This window comes from Aspergillus fischeri, genomic scaffold, assembly GCF_000149645.3.
Source record: "Aspergillus fischeri NRRL 181 1099437636266 genomic scaffold, whole genome shotgun sequence".
Taxonomy (NCBI): Eukaryota; Fungi; Ascomycota; class Eurotiomycetes; order Eurotiales; family Aspergillaceae; genus Aspergillus; species Aspergillus fischeri.
Window position 1 is genome coordinate 224,801 of NW_001509760.1, and position 17,888 is coordinate 242,688.

Sequence of the window (17,888 nt, forward strand, 5' to 3'; positions counted from 1 at the left end):
AGATGGCTCGCATTGAAGCAATGTACCCCATAAAATCAGTTATTGATACTACTGGGCTGTCCTTCTCACGGTTTACCATGATGGTATTATCGGAACGCGTTCTCTATCTTGGCAGCAGATATATCAACCGCTTCTGGACCTGGGCACTCACGTATAATCAAGCAAACGCTCTCTCGCACGTAAAACCAGGATCACAAGCGTGGACAAATCCTCCACTACCCATGTGCAGTCCCTTGACCTCCAGAAGCCTAACAGGAAAAACCAACTCGAAAACACCCTCGGTTCACCCCCAAGAACAGCGAAAGATCATCTGGCGCATCGACCGCCGGCTGATTGTCATGCTCGGCTTTCATAACACTGTTGCCCTAATCGACCGGGCAGACTTGGGCACAGCTGCGGTGGCTGGCATGGTCAAGGAATTACACTTGACATGAGCTAACACCAGCAGAGCACTATTGCAATTGCGTTCTTGCCGCCGTCCATGTCTACAGCTATTTGGACCGCTCCCAGTACGGCGATTCGGCGCTATTTACAATTTCTCCGGAGTGTGCTTCGTTTGGAGGCCGTAATGGTATGTTTCTCATTTTGTTTCCTCTAGGCAAGAAGAGCCTGACGGAGAAGAAAATAAAGCCACGACTAAGACGAAGCAGAAACCTTCTTCCAGCTCTCTCTGGACTTCAAGTCCTCCCAGTACTTTTGGAAACGGGGGTACTTTGCAATCAAGTCAGCGAACCCAAACTGCTCCACAAACACACCATATGGCAGATGCGACAGATCCGCAAATGTGACCTCGTCACCAGCAAGGTACTTCTGCTTGGAAAGCACGCGCTCGTAACCCTGGAGAGTCTGGTCCAGCTGCGCAAGGAGCGCCTTGACGCGCTCTTCGTCGGTTTCGCCCTCGCCCTTCATGGACTTCCAGACCTTTTCGTAGGCGAGCTGTGCAACCGGGGGATCAAAGTAGGATTGTTCGATGGAGATGGCCTGGCTTGTCAGTACAGTCCCCAAAATGTTGGATGTGGGACATACCTGCTGGTACAGAGCATAGGCTTTCAGATCAGACTCTGGGGGCGCGAGCTCTGCTCCCTGGCCGCGGTATTTGGCGATGATGTATTGAGCAATAGCTCTGCTTTCTGGACATGAATCAGCATAACTATCACGATCTCTGGCTGGGAACGCACCAAAGACCTGGACGCCTGTCTCGGTGTCCTGCAGGACAGGCACTTTGCCAAAGGGCTGCATTTCCAAGTAAGACTCTGCCAGGTGTTCTCCCTTGGCCAGGTCGACGTTGACTATTTCGGCATCGACGCCCTTCTCAATGAGCGCGAGGCGCACGCGGGACGTGCAGGTCGACCAGGGGGATCCGTGGAGCTTGAGGACCATTGTGTCTGAAGTTGAGTGTATTTTATTAGAAGATTGATGATTTGAAGAGTGGGGTTGAAATCGAAACGTTGACAACTAAGGCCAGACTGCGTCTTTATAGTGAATGCCACTTCCAAGCGGGGCAGATTTGGGCATGAATAACAAGCAGGGGTAGTACGGCGGACTATTGTACAAAAGGAACTATAAATAGTCCGCCGTAGGTAGCCTACGGAATTATTCCGACTCCCGGTTGGGTGGCTTATGGACTGCTTATGGGATTGTTATCAATTTGTCTAGGCGCCTGTTTCTGATCCTCCGATCCTTCGATCCATCGGATAGATCCTGCAGGGACCGTAGCATTATAGCAACGGCGAATCTAGCCCTACTGAGCATTAAATCAAACCCAGATTGAACTTCTTTGTCGGAATAAGGGAAGCAGATCCTGGGGATGTGGATCCTTATGTCCTTGGGCTCTGGCCTCGACCTCGTAATCCTTGATAGAATACGAGACACCTATTTTCTCGCAGCTGGAACGCAATGGCGGGGTAACTCGAAGATGCTGTCTTCCAAAGTCCCCCCGTCAGTTACTGGCAGGAGCCGTGGCCATGATTGATAGTTCATTATTTCACCAGGCGATAATCGCTTCATCAGGAATTTCCCCTGGATAGTCATCTCTGACAAATGAGGGCATTCATCTCTCGCATGCACCAGATCCATCATTTCAGCCAACATGACCGCCTCATTCTCGCGCCACCATCCAGAAATGCACAAAGTCTCCAGAGACGGCGGAAGAAGATCTACAAACCTCGTTGGAGGGAGCTGCTGATCGTGATGAAAAAGTGAACCATTTGCAATTGCAGATTTTTCAATTTGCGAAACCCTCGCAGCGATCCAACCCACTGGTGCTGTCTCTCAAACCCTTGCAGCAGAGAGTATGAATCTGAGTCTAGACACAGTGTCTCGAGGGTATCCCTTCTCGTCTGCAGGTGGGCTATTATCGTAGCCATTCTTTTGAACATGAATGGACCGGGCTCATAGTAGTACTTGAACGACTGCAGCCCGGTGCAGAGTGTTATCAAACACTCAATCCCATGCGGGTAGTACTCTGCCGCAGCTCGAGATGCGTTACCCTCGACGTGCCTTTCGTTTATATCAGGAGCAAACCGATCAAAATCTTTGGCCATCTGGGCCAAGAACACGCGCAGCGAAGGCAGGTAGACGAATAGCAGGATTTTCTTCAACCCGATCATACCAACTCTTCAGCCGGTGCCCTTGAGAAGCACTTTTTCCAGTTTGCCGAGCGGACCACTTCCCTCGAACTGGTCCGGGCGCAGGATCACCTCGTCTACTAACTTTGCTGCGTACCGGGTCCTGGATACCCAAAGCCATTCCATAGTGCGCAGGTTAGGCAAGATGTAGAGAAGGAGGGCTACCCACGCATCGTAGTTGTCCCTATGCCGGAGTTCTTTCTTCCAGGTGGCCCATCCGTTATAATAATTGACCAATTCGTGGATTTCTGCGGCAAGCTTGTCATCTATTGTTGGGAGTTCCTTTGAGTGGACATGTTTTTTTAGAACAGGACACTGGTCGCCCTAGAATAAGGCTCTCCACGCTGAGGCAAGCCTGTCGATGGTGCAAAAGGAAATGAATCAGTCAGCTGAGGTCTAATGTGCAGTACTCGGGCAGTTCGATCAAACGGAATGTACATGGGTATACGATATCAAACAGACGGCGAGAGCATTTGGGAAAACGAAGCGATCTTTGTGACTGGTGAGATGAGTGGTGATTGACAATATGATCTCTGTCGGGAGTGCGTCAAGTCGTTGCAGGGGCATTATGGAAGTTCACAGTAGCCCTTCGATATATAATTTGGGCCGTGGGATGTTATTTTGGATTCGTATGTTGTTGCAAGCCCAGCATGGAGCTACCCGTATCTCTCAAGTCCATCTGGCGGCGGTTGTGCGCTGTACCTCGTATTATGTCCCTGCACTGCCTCGTTATCCCGACCGCCTAGTACCTTGTAGAGACATTAATTATCATGTTGAACCATTTTTAGATGGTGTCTTCTCCTCGCAGTAGGTTATATCGATTTGTCCTCTGTCATAGCAGGAGCACGGCACTGCTCTAGGAAAGTCGACTTAGCGATGCTGGTTAACTCACCACCGCCAGTCATAGCCGGAGCGTACAGAAATTCGAATGTCACTAAGCAGTGTCTTTGCAAATGACATAGGGATCTTTAGGTGCGTCATCAGTTGTTGCTGGATACCCTGCTCGGAAAGTTGCCTAGAACTACTCCCTGAGATTAAAATGTGTTGATATTGTCCATGAGACGAGACTGCAGCGGATCCTTCGCTCTATTTAGCACTCAATACAGACCTTATGATATGCTATAGAGGTTGTTATGAAGATTAGTATTCCGATATCTGTTGTTGGTGACTCAAGAGAATGGCAGGGAATAGTGATTGACCTCTCCCAATTTCTCTCAGCAGATCTACGGACTAAAGTTCATCGAAAAATACTAGAAAATCCGGACCTGCATTTATTCCCCTACATCATAGGGCATTCCTGTTCCTGACTAAGACCAATAGAGCGAATGTATAGATTCACCCCTTGCATAACTATCGAATTCCACACTCCCGGGTGGGGGCGGTGGCTGAACGCTTGAATAATCAAACAATATTAACAAATAGATCAATATATATGAAAAAAGCATATGTATAATCAGAAAGGAAAAATGAGTCAAGGTCAAACACTAGGCCAGTCGTTCTCCCACTTCAACTGGTTCCATCCAAACTGGTAGTCCTCGACGGCCTTGCCGATGCGCGTGTCCGCATAGTGATAGTACAAGACAAACCCCTTGCTTGAGTCCTTGAGGATGCCCCTGCGCCCAGACGTTAGTTCATTCTTTACCTTTCATTAAGGGTGACTTACTGTCCGCCGGGACCGTAGACAAAACCATGGCTGGCAAGCAAAAGGGTTCCTCCGCTGTTCAGGCACGAAACACCGTTCTTGTCGACCTACTCATTATCAGCCTCTGATATAAAAGACGAATGTGGGGTGCTGCGACTTACGAATCCTCCCGTTGCCGAAGTCGACCGACAAACCGAGATGAAGTACTCCTCACCCGGAGCCGGCCATGTATCATTGTATCCCAGCGCAATCCCCCCGGAGAAAGTCAAGTAGAAGTAATCGTTGCGCTCAAACATAAAGGCCGCCTCCTGGCGATGGATCCCGCTGGCATTGTAGGCGATCTGGTGCGGCGTGGCGCCGCTCTTCACTTTGAGGCCGTTGGTCATCTCCACCTGGAACAGGTTGTTCCAGTAGGAGCCGAAATTAGCGTACTGGGTGCCGCCGACGGCGATCCAGTTGGCGTCGATGGCGTTGTACGGGCTAGCGGGCGTGGACTCGATGCCGGTGGTGCCGTGGTCGGTCCAGCTGCCCGCTTCCATGGTCTTGGAGGTCGCAACTCCAATGGCTGAGTTTTGCGAGCCGAGCGAGGAAACCGCGTAGTAGAGGTAGTATGTCCCATCTCGGTAGTGCAGGTCGGGGGCCTGGGATGTTAGGAGACATGACAGAGGTAAAGGAAAAGGGAGCATACCCAGAGGTTGTTCTTCCCGTTTAGGTCGATGATGGAGCCGTTGGGTAGAACATAGCCGTCGTCCGTCCACGGGCCCTCGAGACTGTCCGCCGAGGCTATATGGATGCCTCCGCCCGTTGCGAAGCGAAAGTATTTCCCGTCGGATTTACGCTGGTACAGACCAGGATCATGGGTCCAGCAGTTGCCCGAGCAGGCACCGGGATCTGCGTAGGCGTTGACGTTGACGGACGCCAGGAAGAGGAGGATGAGAGTATATAGATACATGGCGAACCTTGGTTTGGAGCCTCTACTCGATACTGTATGATTATTGAATTCAAATGGTTGCACAGGAGCGAACAGCTCTATTTATGTCATTCCTGGCCCACTCGGTGCCAGAGGAATCTCTCGGAAATTACCCCATATTGCCAGCCTTTGGACTGAATGCAGCCATTGCAGCCCTCACGGCAACCTCCCGCAAGCCAAGATTTCCCTCATCCAGGCGACCCCTTTGTGCCGCAGATGACTGGGCGCAAAGTCGGAAAGATTGGAGCTGGCCATGCACAGTGGCCCAAAGCGTATCCTACGGCGGGCAATGTCGCGATTCAGCCCAATGATGAGCCTGCAGTCGCAACGCCAACGCGGGAGTGGAGAAATGCATCAAGTACTGGCATGGCTGATAGTAATCGAATGAAAGTCGAGGCGTTGGAAGGAAAAGTTGGAACTAAGTGCAATAATTCTTTGAGCCTTGCCTGGTGACCGCCGATCGCGATCTGGCCAAACCTAAGGACTAGGGAGACTTTTGGCCTACAGTACTGATATTGAATATTTAGTTGTTGATTCGTGTGACCTCAGACCGCCATTTTTTGTTCCTTTACCTGTCGGGGCGTTTACAGAACTAGTAATGCATCCCTTGCTTGCTACATGCATCCAGTCGAGTGCGTTGTCCGAGTGGATAAATCTTCCCAATCGGCCATTTCCGAATCATGAGGATCATTAGAATACTGTCCGTAGATAGATCAAACAGTCTCGCGAGTCATGGTTCATTTGCATCATAGCGGGACCAAGTGGGCCATGGGGATCGCGCAAATTGAAGTCAAGATGAGTAGATGACATATCTCCTCTGCAACTGGCAAATATCATTGGATAAAGATTAACTCCGCGGCATCCTCTTCGGCCTCTTATGGTGGCTTCAGCCATCCGTCGTTCTTAGCAGCTTGTAGGTTTGTCCCGCCAGAGTCTTACCATGGTCCATGCGATCAGATTACTCCGTTAGGACAATGCTGTAAATCTTCTTCAAGAGGCTCCATGGCACTCATCCTCAGGAAATAGACATCTATGAGCCGAATATGATGTATAGCAATCCTGTTATAGCCATGTGTCAGCAGATGTCTGCCTGACTCGTTCATCAAGTAGCCGGTAAAGATGTTGTGTTGTCGTCTGCACGCTACTGTCCTTGTCTTCCGTCACTCTGACTCAGATTGATCGACAAAGACAAGGATTCCATCCTGGTCCATCGATCGCATCGATCGAGTCTTTCTGGGGCCCCCCCGCCAGGATCCGGTTGACAGCGAAGATCCGTGGATCACATTGTACTCTCAACCTCTACTACTCGCACTTTTGTTCATTGTAATACAGTCTATGATATTGGAATACCTCGAGGATCGTTTTATGTACTTTCTGCGGTAAGAGCGCCCAAGACGGAAATGCGGGGTAACAGTCATCAATATTGGCCTTTAGTCTTGGGAGATAAGCCTTGTGATCTTCTTTAACGGCTTATTTCGAGTGATATCATCGCCTATTAGCCGATGGCATAATTCCTTTTTGGTATGAGCACATGCCAACTCATAGTGCAGGAGGAAATGCGGGGAAGCTGAATGATCTTCTTGGTACTCCAGCACATAGGAATCTGCTGACTGTCGTTCGGATATGAAGGTCATATGTAGTTAGAGCCATTCTAATAAGAAATTGACGGTTATCGGTCCAGTGGCTCATAGCCTCATAATCCTGTTCTTCCGCCATGGGTTGATATATACCGCTACAAATACAGATGTCGGAGTCCGCATATGTTTCTATAGATTCATCATGTGTCATCATTCTTCACACATTAAGCATATCTCCTCTGCACCGCGTGCATCGTACCTGAACTCGGCCCCTATCGGTTTCATTCCAGTCTGGAGCCTGTCCACTGGACATGCCCCTGACGCGTAAGCTATCGAGTTGCCCAATCCGACACGAATATCCTATGTCAGGGGAAGTACGACAGTGATGAAACCCCCGTCTTCGGCAGAGAGATCGCTCGTGTCATATATCGCTTGTAGTTGTACCAGGTGTTGAAGACTTGCTCAAGATAGGGCCGAGTATGTAGAGCGACAGGAAGGATGGCACTCAGAATTTGGCAATGTCCTTGAATCTTCGTACAAGAGTCAATATTCTATCCTTGATGGGATTCTATTAACAATATCGTCTCTCCTAAACATAGAATCAGAGAGGTGGAGCACAATTATCAGTTCTTCTGCTATCCCACAAGCCACGATAACCCAAAATCTATGAGAAATTCATATACAGGAGGCTCCCAAGCGATATACAGGTCCTTGAGAGCAATAGTTCTTTGTCAACGTAAGTCTCTGCAAAGAATGCGAAGCCTCCAAGGACACTGGGCTATAATAGCTGTTTTTCTGTCTTCATACCAGCTATCATAAGCAAGCCTAAAAGTTACACGAGCGCACCAATCACAAACGGTTACGCAGGCCGTATATGAGACAGCATCAGACTGGTTGATTATCGCAATAAGCATTTCTAAGCACGATAGAACGCATCGGACTTAACGCACTTAGGGTCTATCTCCATCGAAAGGATGTCTATAAAGCCAGCAAGTCCAGGAGAACGTCCTTTTCAACCACGTATAGCTAGGCACAATGGCAGCAACGAAAACTATAGTCCTCATTACTGGCGGTATGTTCATCAACTTGGACGAGAAGGCGAATCAGCTAACCACCACCAGCAAACAGCGGGATCGGTTTCGAACTTGCCGCCCAGCTAACAGCCAAAGACTCCTACCATGTCCTCATGGGAGTCCGTTCCATGCAAAAAGGCAACGCAGCTCTGGCCCAGCTACAATCCCACAATCTACATCTACCAGGCACCCCGGAACTGCTCCATCTGGATGTCACCGACAATGAGACTATCCACCGCGCCGCAGAGACGGTTGAACAAAACACGGGAGAATCGACATCCTCGTCAACAACGCCGCCATAGTATCTACAGCTCCAACCCTTCGGCGGAAGTTACAAGACGAATTCAATACCAACGCGACTGGCCCGGCTGTCGTTACGGAGTCCTTTGCCCCGCTGCTGCGAAAGTCCACGGCCTCCCCGCGAATCATCAACATCTCCAGCGGCGCAGGCTCGATCTCCCGTCGCTTGGATCCGTCCTCGGTGTTGTACAAGGTGCCAGGCCTGCAGTATCGCGTGAGCAAGTCGGCGCTGAATATGATAACTGCGTGTCAGTGGGTAGAGTACGGCCCTGCTATCAAGGTCTTTGCGTATGACCCTGGCTTCACACAGTCGAATCTCAGCGAGAGAAACACGGCGGAGAATGGGGCTAAACCCGCTGCTGAGGCGGTGCGGCCGTTGATTGATGTGCTAGAGGGGAAGCGGGATGAGGAAGTTGGTCAGTTGTTGCATGATACGGGTGTTTATCCTTGGTAGTTGCCAATAGAACACAAGCTGGTACTTCCCTTCATACCCGAGTAGAAGCATCGCGCCAATCCCTAGGCTAAATTGTTCGTGACTACAATGAATGTATGACCTCGATAACAGAAGGCGGCCTGGCATCTCTGTCCCTCGCCCAATATCCCTGCGGTATCCATCCGTTTGCCGCTGCGTCTCGCCATCAGGAAGGTGCAGAGCCACATGGGTCATAGCTGTGCTATTCTGAAACTTTCCAAAGCGCTGTTTCCGCACGAGTCAATAGACAGTCAACACCTGAGATACGACATCAGTCATCGATGATGTGCCGGCCAGGGCGACAGCAGCATTCAATGCCTGGTTATCAATTTCTCGGTGTTCTACTCGGCTATCGAAGAGTTTGACCACCGCTAGAAGCACTAGTGGTCTATCAAGAGTGATAGGCAAGTGTCATCATATTCTTGAGAACTATTTCTCCCTGATCAACCAAGGTATTCAACGCTTGATACACCAACACCAAAACCAAGCCAGATATCTCATTTAGAATCACAAGGAACAGCCGACGTTAGATCAAACAACGTCCAAAGCAAAATATGACAACAAATCAGAAGCTAGGTATCCCACCATAATCACAAGCAATCAACACCACTGCCACGGAATCCAGTACTTTGGATCGACTTCATGTCGCCACTCATGGTATTGAAGCGCTTCATCTCCCAGCTTGTCCCTCTCCTCTGCAGAGAGACACCAGATCTGCCGAGCAAGCGCATTAAATGCCTTCAGCGTCGATATCTGACGCAGTTGGTCGAGGACCATTCCTCTCTTCTTTTCCGGGTTTTCTACACAGAAGTGATTGAGTAAATTGTGCAGCTCGAGTCTTGGATTTGCCTCGATATCGAGGGTCTCGACACCCTCATCGCGCAGGTAGTGGTTGAGAAGATCGATGCATTGCTTCTGGGACGTGCAGAGGACCTCGAACTGGACCCGCCTCCGTATAGTGAAATCGAGATCTTCGACGTTCAGAGCTTGTTCCATGACGTGGACCAGCTCGTGGTTGTTTAGCTTCTCGATCATTTTTTGGATAATGTCTAGCTTCAAGAATTGTTCCACACTAAGGTACATGAGCGCTCTCCACCTCTTGTCTGTTTGGTAGGGGTCGCTACTGGAAGGCGTGCGTGTTGCTTGTGAAGTATGAGTGTTGATCTGGGACTCCTGCGTACAGTTCTTGGTAAATTCGGTATTTTCTTCAGCCAGCGAGTCAGCTGTAGTGTTAGTGTGTGCTTGGTAGTTATATGATGAATGTACATACCGGCCAACTCATTGCTGTTATCACCATTCGAAGAATCAGAACAATCGGGAGTCCAATTCTCTGTGCCTGTGCCGCTTTCTGAGTCCCACTTCGATCTGCTTAACGGTTTACGAGATTTGGGGGATGTGGATCGACGCTCCATGACGCTTTTCGCGATTTTCTGGTTGGAAATTAGTAGTCGTACTTCGTAGACAGCTCTTCTCCTGTACTGAAGGAATTTGATATATACGAAGATAAAGAGATGAAAAGATTAGTGAGAAGGGATAGTCATAGACAGCTGTGATATGCCGGTCATTATGACATGGTGGTGAGTACCATATAACCTATGCTTCACCAGCACATTACTTTAACATTACATGAACACCAAACCATAGAATATCCGTATCGTATCTTGCACATTATACACGATACCTACTAAGGCATGTTATTTGGCTTATATACTAAATAGCTCTGTCGATGGACAGATAGCGATCAGTTTTATATGTAGTCATAGATAGGGCATCATGCCTGAGTGAGACCGGAACTGATTTCGTTCTACACACACGGTCAACAAACTCTTGTAATCTTAATAGACTTATAGACCATGGATGCACGCTATCACCAGCTAAGGGCAGGAATGCCATATGCAGCAGGCTAATCTATAAGCTATACATACAGGCTAAACATTGCAATTGACATTCCATTCAATCCATTAAAACAACTACAGAGAATATGAAGACACTATATGAAGAATATAAACCCGTAGGTTAGTGTCTAGGGCTGAAATCAGGTCACCAGTCCTTCACAAGCAGGAAATACAGCCTTATTCCAAGGCTTGCTATTCCTTTGTCTCCATTCTGTGAATAATAACGACGGGGGAAATCATATAGATTCAATGTCCAGCGCGTAATTTATCATGAATTTGATAAACATGAAGTGCAATGCGTCTCTGCAGTCCAGTCCTCAAGACCAAAACGGAAGGTGATTTGTGAATGTAGTCACTGTGTAGACCTAAACGCAGACGCATAACCCCTCAACAGCTTCAATGGTGACAAATCCATCGAATCAATGAGTCAAGCCGGCTAAAAAGTGCGGGTAATCCACCGCCGATTATCCAGTTGTATCTGACTGGTCGACCGTGGTTGATTCGAGTGGGGTAATCCCGGGTATCATCCATCTTTAAAGACACTACGTGGCTGGCAATGAGTGATGCTATACAGACAATCTTCATCAACATCAAGACCTTTGACTATAACCTGACCGAGATATTGAAGAAGTCATGCCTCTCACTGAAGAGCAAAAGCAGCACTGGCTGGAACACGGCTTCATCAAGATCCCTCAGTGTTTCACCAAGCAAGATGCCGACAACTGGACAGCCTCCATCTGGGCTCGCCTGGGCATCTCACCGACGGACAAGTCCACTTGGAATAGTGAAAGAGTCAACATGCCCGGTCACACAGTTGTCGACGTGAAGGACTTTGCACCCAAGGCATGGGATGCGATCTGTGAGCTCGTCGGCGGGGAAGAGCGGGTAACGGATTGGTGCAAGGGCTGGCGAGACTCGTGGATCATCAACCTCGGGAGACCAGAATACAAGCCTGATGATCCGTTGGACTTCCGCACGTTAGACAACTGGCATAATGATGGAGACTGGTTCACGCATTTCCTGGATAGCGGCGAGCAAGCGCTCTTGGTGATCCCCTTATTCAGCGATATCAGGCCCAGGGGAGGCGGAACTGTTCTATGCACTGATGGAATTGGTCTTGTAGCTAAGCATCTGGTAAGTTTCATTCCTCGTGAAAAGGAATTAGACTGACAATATCAGTATAACCACCCCGAAGGCACATGGCCATCACTCGCATCCCGCTCGGGTCCAAACCCTCCACCTCCAGAGGGAGGCAAGCAGTGGAGAGACTGGGTGCGAGATCCTCAACTCACACGGGCTGAGTCCTTCCACGAAGCCACCGGACAAGCAGGCGACGTCTACCTCCTCCACCCGTTCATGTTGCATTCTGCCTCGCGCAATCTCCTGCGTGAAGTCCGCATCATTACCAACCCACCCGTGTCGCTTAAGGAGCCCTTCAACTATAACCGACCCGACGGCAAATACAGTCTTGTAGAGCAGAAGACTCTGAAGGACCTCGGGCGGCCCGAGGGCTTGCCGGAGTGGAAGATCACAAGGGATAGGGAGATGCTTACTCCCGCGCGGGTGCAGGTTAGTCCATTTCCATGTCTTGCTTCGGTTTTAAATCTGACAGTGTTGCAGATACAGGAAGACATGCGCCAGAAGGAGTTGGAACGATTGAAACAAGCGGGATCTTCTGTCACGAAGCTGGGAACTGCCAAGCCTCTCGAGTCGCACTATCCATCATGATGAACTGTTATTCGGAGCTTTTCCGTACAAATACTCTGACGGCCGCTGAAGATACTTGAAAGTCAGGCATAATGTGCTGAACGCTCAGTCTCGCTTCTTGTTTCAAGATTAAGGCATTACAGGGACGCCATAATTTGTACCGACATTGCAGAGGAAATATACGCTCATTAGTTACTGCCATTTAGGGTAGTGTGGGTTCTATTATGGTCATGTTAGTGTAGGAGAAGGTGTAAAGGTTTCTCCCTTTAAGACTCGACAATAGATGCATAAAACCTGGGCAGTTCCTTTGCGTAGATTATATTACAGCTTATTCTAATTCCCAGAGATATACCTAGAAGAAAAAGATCAAAGGGGTATAACGACGGAAATTAATTATGTTCTGCAGCATGTATTCCTTCTAGCTAGCAGCCTTAATAATGCACCTTGGCTGCCTCCACTATAGTGACTGTATTGTGCCAATGTCAATAATTCAATTACTTTAATTTATTATTCAACATCCAATATATTCCTATGATTGCCACCTTCCACCATCATGGTTAATTAAAGAAAGTTTCCGTATTCATCCGTGATGAAGCTATTCGGAGTTCAATTTCCGTATCAGGAACAGCAGGTGGGGTTTCTCCATGGTTCACTGACTTTGGTTGAAACCCCTAAATCAAAGTCTTAGCCTAATCCAAAACAGCCGAAATCACCGTGGTTTTTTCTGCATAATGTCTGCGGGGAAGCATGCCGGTGCCTGGCGGCTGCGAGGTGAAAAGCCGAACAAAAAGAGTCCTTAGCGAGCAGCTACCAATCAGGATCAGGGAGCTTGTTGCATGTTGCAGGTCTAAAGAAGTCAATCCGGCATGGAGATGCGGGGTATAATGATCAAATTGACGAACTGACAAAAGAAGAGGGACAAGAGTCGGATCGGCGGGCCGTAGGAGCTTGACCAAGTCAAGCCAGTCTAATTACTGATGGTTCCTAGCCATCAAGATGAAACATGGAGGCGCCTATCACATACCTTAATCTACAATTCATGAACGCATTCACAATGGCCGCGTTGTGAATACTCCCATTCGGAGATTCACCCTGCGAATGGCGCTTCTCCAGCATCCCTTTAGGAGAATTTCTCCGTCTAGTCGGTGATTCTCCTGGCTCAGGGTATAAATACGGCTTGAAGAACAATCGATCTCCCCATATCTAGCCTTCAGACTTCTCAAACCAACATGGACTCCAAAAGAGGCATTGTGGCCGCTGTGCTGGCCTTGCTTTCTGTCGTTTCTGCGCAACAACCCGCCACAAGTTCTGCTGGTAACCCCAAGCTTACAACATACAAATGTACCACTGCCGGCGGCTGTGTTGCGCAAGATACATCTGTTGTTCTTGATTGGGGCTCCCACTGGATCCACACGGTCAATGGGTATACATCATGCACCACATCGTCCGGAGTCGACAGTACCCTGTGTCCTGATGAGGCCACCTGCGCGAAGAACTGTGTGATCGAGCCGGCCAACTACACCAGCGCCGGTGTGGCCACCTCGGGTGACTCTCTGACTATGTACCAATATGTTCAGAACAACGGCGTCTACACCAACGCCTCGCCTCGCCTCTACCTCCTCGGCCCAGACAAGGACTATGTCATGCTGAAGCTGCTAGGCCAGGAGCTCTCCTTCGACGTGGACCTGTCCACACTCCCCTGCGGCGAAAACGGTGCCCTGTATCTCTCCGAAATGAGCGCCAGCGGTGGTCGCAACGAATACAACACCGGAGGCGCCGAGTACGGCTCTGGCTACTGTGACGCGCAATGCCCCGTGATTGCCTGGAAGAACGGCACCCTCAACACGAGCGGCGCAAGCTACTGCTGCAACGAGATGGACATCCTCGAGGCCAACTCCCGCGCCAACTCGTACACCCCGCACCCCTGCAGCGCAACGGACTGTGACAAGGGCGGATGCGGCTTCAACCCATACGCTCTAGGCCAGAAGAGCTACTGGGGGCCCGGCGGCACCGTCGACACTTCTAAGCCCTTCACCATCACCACGCAGTTCATCACCAACGACGGCACCACCACCGGCACTTTGTCCGAAATCCGCAGACAGTACATCCAGAACGGCAAGGTGATCGCCAACGCCGTTTCCTCCGCTGGCGTCAGCTCCATTACCGAGGACTGGTGCACGTCCGTCGACAGCTCGGCCGCCACCTTTGGCGGACTGACCACCATGGGCAAGGCGCTGGGCCGCGGGATGGTCCTCATCTTCAGCATCTGGAACGATGCCAGCGGCTTCATGAACTGGCTCGACAGCGGCAATTCAGGCCCTTGCAGCAGCACCGAGGGGAACCCGGACCTGATCAAGGCGCAGAATCCCACGACCCACGTGGTCTTCTCTAATATCCGCTGGGGAGATATCGGATCGACTTTCAAGGGTTCTGATGACTCGGGTACGACGACCACTAAGACCACAACTACCAAGACGTCCACGTCCACCACGTCAACCAAGACTACCACTAGCACTGCGCCCGGGGCGACGCAAACTCACTATGGACAGTGCGGTGGACAGGGCTGGACTGGACCCACGGCTTGTGCATCGCCCTACACTTGCAAGGCTCAGAATCAGTGGTACTCACAGTGTCTGTAGTCGTTAGGTAGTTGCAGATTGCCACCTATATTATAGTTAGCAATCAAGAAGATTAGTGAATTCCTGCAAATTGTGCGTTTCGTAGAAGCTTTAAAGGATACGCTACTAAATATATATTTTTCCGCATGGCATCGGTGCAAAAGCACTGAATTTAAACGTGGCATGGGCAAGGTGACAACATAATCTTACTGTAGTTATTCTTTGGAAACATGACTAAATCAGCAGAGGAATTCAAAACTTCACATCTGATTTTATCTTGTGCAATTCCAGCATAACAACACGAATGTCATATTCAACTGAGGAAAATATAGCTGACTGATCTATCTCTAAATCTGCGGAGATGGACATCAACTGGTTCCATGGTCTAGTGGTTATGACTCCGGATTTTGACGCGTCTCAGTTTTCCGGCAACTCGGGTTCAATTCCCGATGGGACCTCTTTTTCTTTTCGTCCAACATCTTATATCAACTTCAATATTGATGTTTTTTTCTTTCTTTTTTTCTTTTTTGTTTTCCTTTCATCGTTTTGTTGGACCGTATAATAATAATAAAGACCGTATAATAGCGATGGAAACACTACCCTTACTGGACAGTTCGCAGACAGCTACTGTATGAAACGCTCAGATCAACATCTTGATTTAATCATTCATCAATAACTCTATAGGTCATAACCACTATAAAGCAATCAATCAGTTCTGCTTATCAGCAGCCACGGCCTCCAAATCCTCTGACCGGGCGTTATCATTCCCGACTCGCGCATCCAAGCCAGAGTACCCCCCTCTCCATTCAAGAGGTACATATACCAGTAGTACGTGCCTGCATCCGTCAGTCGCTGTGCACCCCCATGGGAGATGAGATATGGACCTACCAGCAAACAATCCGCCCCCAACAATATTCCCCAGCAGGGTGGGAATGACCCCCTTCCAGATATACAGCCCCACCGTGATCTCAGGCGCACCCAGCCAGATCCCCATCGGGATAAAAGTCATATTGGCGACGACGTGGTCGAAACCCAGCGAGACAAAGCCAAAGATTGGGAACCAGATGCCCACGAGCTTGGAGGCGAGATCCCGCCCCTGCATGGCTAGGAAGCAGGCCAGACTGACTAGCCAGTTGCAGCTGATGCCGCGGAGGAAGATATGGTGGAAGTCCGGGGTGACTTGTTTCTTGGTAGCGAAGGCGATGACTTCGGATTTGTAGGGGTCCGCGGCGAAGACGTTGCCATCTGCGCAGAGGTTGTCAGACTCAGAGATAGGAGTCAAGGATGGAAATGAAATGCTTACAGCCGAAGATGATGGCAACCATGAAGAGGGATCCAGCGAGGTTGCCCCAGAAGGTCACAAACCAGTGGAGCAGCATCTTGTACCAGGGGAGTTGGTGTTGGAGGGCAGCGACGGTGGTGTACTACACAGGTTAGGTATGTTGCAGAGTACCAGTGTGGACAAGCATACCAGGAAAGAACCAGTACAGAGGTCCGCTCCTGTCAAGATGATCATAGACAACCCATAAGGGAAGACCAGGGAGGATATCATGCGAATCAAGCCGGGCGCATTCTCTTGGAACGATGCAGTTGTACTTGTAATCAGGAGCGTTCCACACGCAAAGGCAAGCAGACAGCCGGCAAAAAAGGCACTGAAAAAGACCTTGTCAAGGCGCATATTGCCCTTGGCTACTCCGGCACGGGCCACGAGCTGCGCAACATCGACTGGAGCGTAGGCGTCCATGCTGACAGTCGACATGATGGTACAGCCTGCCTTGACGCAATTCTATTTACCCAGACCGCTTCTGGTTCTTGAATTCGTGGTTTGTTAGCCTGACGACGAGGGAAAAAAAGGAAAGGGATGGTTGATATATGCATGCCCCTGTTTCTTATCTCAGATCGGCATCGGAATTCGAAATATGGGTCTGGAAGCATTATCTGGCATCCTTAGTTAGTCTGTAGTAAAGTAAGACAGTATGCTTAAGCAGGCTAAGCTACACAAACTTCCTCCACCTGCGGCCCCTACTAACGAGCCGTGATCCACCACGACCCAGAATTTCAGATTTCTGGATTGGCCGGCAACGAGATCAGCCCTTGTCCGAGTCCGACTCCGACTGGACGCTGCATCGGTCCCCCATCGGGATGATAGGAAAACCTACAGCTTACTGCAGTTGGCAATTGATCAGCGGCTAGTGCAGCCGGATGGGGCTTATGCCTACCGAACAATGGTCTGCTAGGAGAGATTTCAAAGTCACTTGGTAAACATATACAACTTAGAAAGTCAAAGGGGTTCTGATTCTCCTTAACTAATTGGCTGTATGATGTATCTATGGTCTTATATACTACTACCGTATGGGGTAAACATGAGGCATCTCATGGTTGCATTGGCAGATCAGACGGCAGGTTTCAGATCTCAGGGTTCAGGGCCTCGGGCCTCAGGGGCTCCACCTACTAGCCCAGATAGCGGGGCGGAAAATAGGTGGAATGAGAAAGGAGAGAAAGGAAGGTCAAAGCGAATCACCTATGGGTAGCCGTACATTATCAACAAGAGGACTCTGAGGACTCAAACCCATAGACTGGCAAACCTCTATGACTCGAGATCTTGGGTCAACCTTAACTCGACATCACCCTAGATCTGCCGTTGATCTGATCTATACTCCGTACAAGCCCATGGTTTTGCTTTTGGTGGACACTGCGTAACAAAAGCTTATTCGAGAGAAGCATTGCCAAGTTGGACACAATACCAATAATGCCCCTATCATACACCGTTGCTAGCAACAACTTCTCTTTGTCATTGGACTACGGAGTAATCATGAACCAATGATGATCCAAAGCTTAGGATCGTGGACGATGAACTAGGTACTAGCTGAAGGCCTATATGTGGCTTGACCTGCAATGACAAATGGCTTATTGTCATTGCTTGCAGGTTATCATTAGGACTGAGCCCTGCTTAAGTGTTCTATGTTCTAGCTAGGTAGCCTGAATTCTCTAACTCTCATGGTTACTT

General features: G+C 49.4%; 7 protein-coding genes and 1 non-coding gene across 8 annotated transcripts; 4 read left to right on the plus strand and 4 right to left on the minus strand.

Moving 5' to 3' along the window:
• Nucleotides 1-636: 636 nt before the first annotated feature.
• Nucleotides 637-1,380, minus strand: NFIA_047910 (glutathione S-transferase family protein; the record flags this gene model as incomplete). The annotated part of the gene is made up of 3 exons (XM_001257351.1): nucleotides 637-981; nucleotides 1,027-1,130; nucleotides 1,179-1,380. The coding sequence occupies 3 exons, from the start codon at nucleotides 1,378-1,380 to the stop codon at nucleotides 637-639; spliced, it is 651 nt and encodes a 216-aa protein (XP_001257352.1).
• Nucleotides 1,381-4,104: 2,724 nt separating this feature from the next.
• Nucleotides 4,105-5,221, minus strand: NFIA_047920 (arabinan endo-1,5-alpha-L-arabinosidase; the record flags this gene model as incomplete). Its single annotated transcript, XM_001257352.1, has 4 exons — nucleotides 4,105-4,240; nucleotides 4,291-4,376; nucleotides 4,431-4,910; nucleotides 4,958-5,221. 4 exons carry the CDS (start codon nucleotides 5,219-5,221, stop codon nucleotides 4,105-4,107), a joined length of 966 nt encoding a protein of 321 aa, XP_001257353.1.
• A 2,630-nt stretch (nucleotides 5,222-7,851) lies between these two features.
• NFIA_047930 (uncharacterized protein) lies at nucleotides 7,852-8,643 on the plus strand (the record flags this gene model as incomplete). Its single annotated transcript, XM_001257353.1, has 3 exons — nucleotides 7,852-7,888; nucleotides 7,938-8,140; nucleotides 8,221-8,643. 3 exons carry the CDS (start codon nucleotides 7,852-7,854, stop codon nucleotides 8,641-8,643), a joined length of 663 nt encoding a protein of 220 aa, XP_001257354.1.
• A 618-nt stretch (nucleotides 8,644-9,261) lies between these two features.
• On the minus strand, nucleotides 9,262-10,073 carry NFIA_047940 (uncharacterized protein; the record flags this gene model as incomplete). Its single annotated transcript, XM_001257354.1, has 2 exons — nucleotides 9,262-9,884; nucleotides 9,932-10,073. 2 exons carry the CDS (start codon nucleotides 10,071-10,073, stop codon nucleotides 9,262-9,264), a joined length of 765 nt encoding a protein of 254 aa, XP_001257355.1.
• A 1,116-nt stretch (nucleotides 10,074-11,189) lies between these two features.
• Nucleotides 11,190-12,284, plus strand: NFIA_047950 (uncharacterized protein; the record flags this gene model as incomplete). The annotated part of the gene is made up of 3 exons (XM_001257355.1): nucleotides 11,190-11,690; nucleotides 11,736-12,125; nucleotides 12,177-12,284. 3 exons carry the CDS (start codon nucleotides 11,190-11,192, stop codon nucleotides 12,282-12,284), a joined length of 999 nt encoding a protein of 332 aa, XP_001257356.1.
• Nucleotides 12,285-13,492: 1,208 nt separating this feature from the next.
• Nucleotides 13,493-14,902, plus strand: NFIA_047960 (putative endoglucanase; the record flags this gene model as incomplete). Its single annotated transcript, XM_001257356.1, has 1 exon — nucleotides 13,493-14,902. The coding sequence occupies one exon, from the start codon at nucleotides 13,493-13,495 to the stop codon at nucleotides 14,900-14,902; it is 1,410 nt and encodes a 469-aa protein (XP_001257357.1).
• A 353-nt stretch (nucleotides 14,903-15,255) lies between these two features.
• NFIA_047970 lies at nucleotides 15,256-15,339 on the plus strand. The gene has a single exon. It is a non-coding gene; the product is annotated as a tRNA-Gln (tRNA).
• A 247-nt stretch (nucleotides 15,340-15,586) lies between these two features.
• NFIA_047980 (formate/nitrite transporter family protein) lies at nucleotides 15,587-16,640 on the minus strand (the record flags this gene model as incomplete). The annotated part of the gene is made up of 4 exons (XM_001257357.1): nucleotides 15,587-15,717; nucleotides 15,770-16,126; nucleotides 16,185-16,305; nucleotides 16,353-16,640. 4 exons carry the CDS (start codon nucleotides 16,638-16,640, stop codon nucleotides 15,587-15,589), a joined length of 897 nt encoding a protein of 298 aa, XP_001257358.1.
• Nucleotides 16,641-17,888: the final 1,248 nt, after the last annotated feature.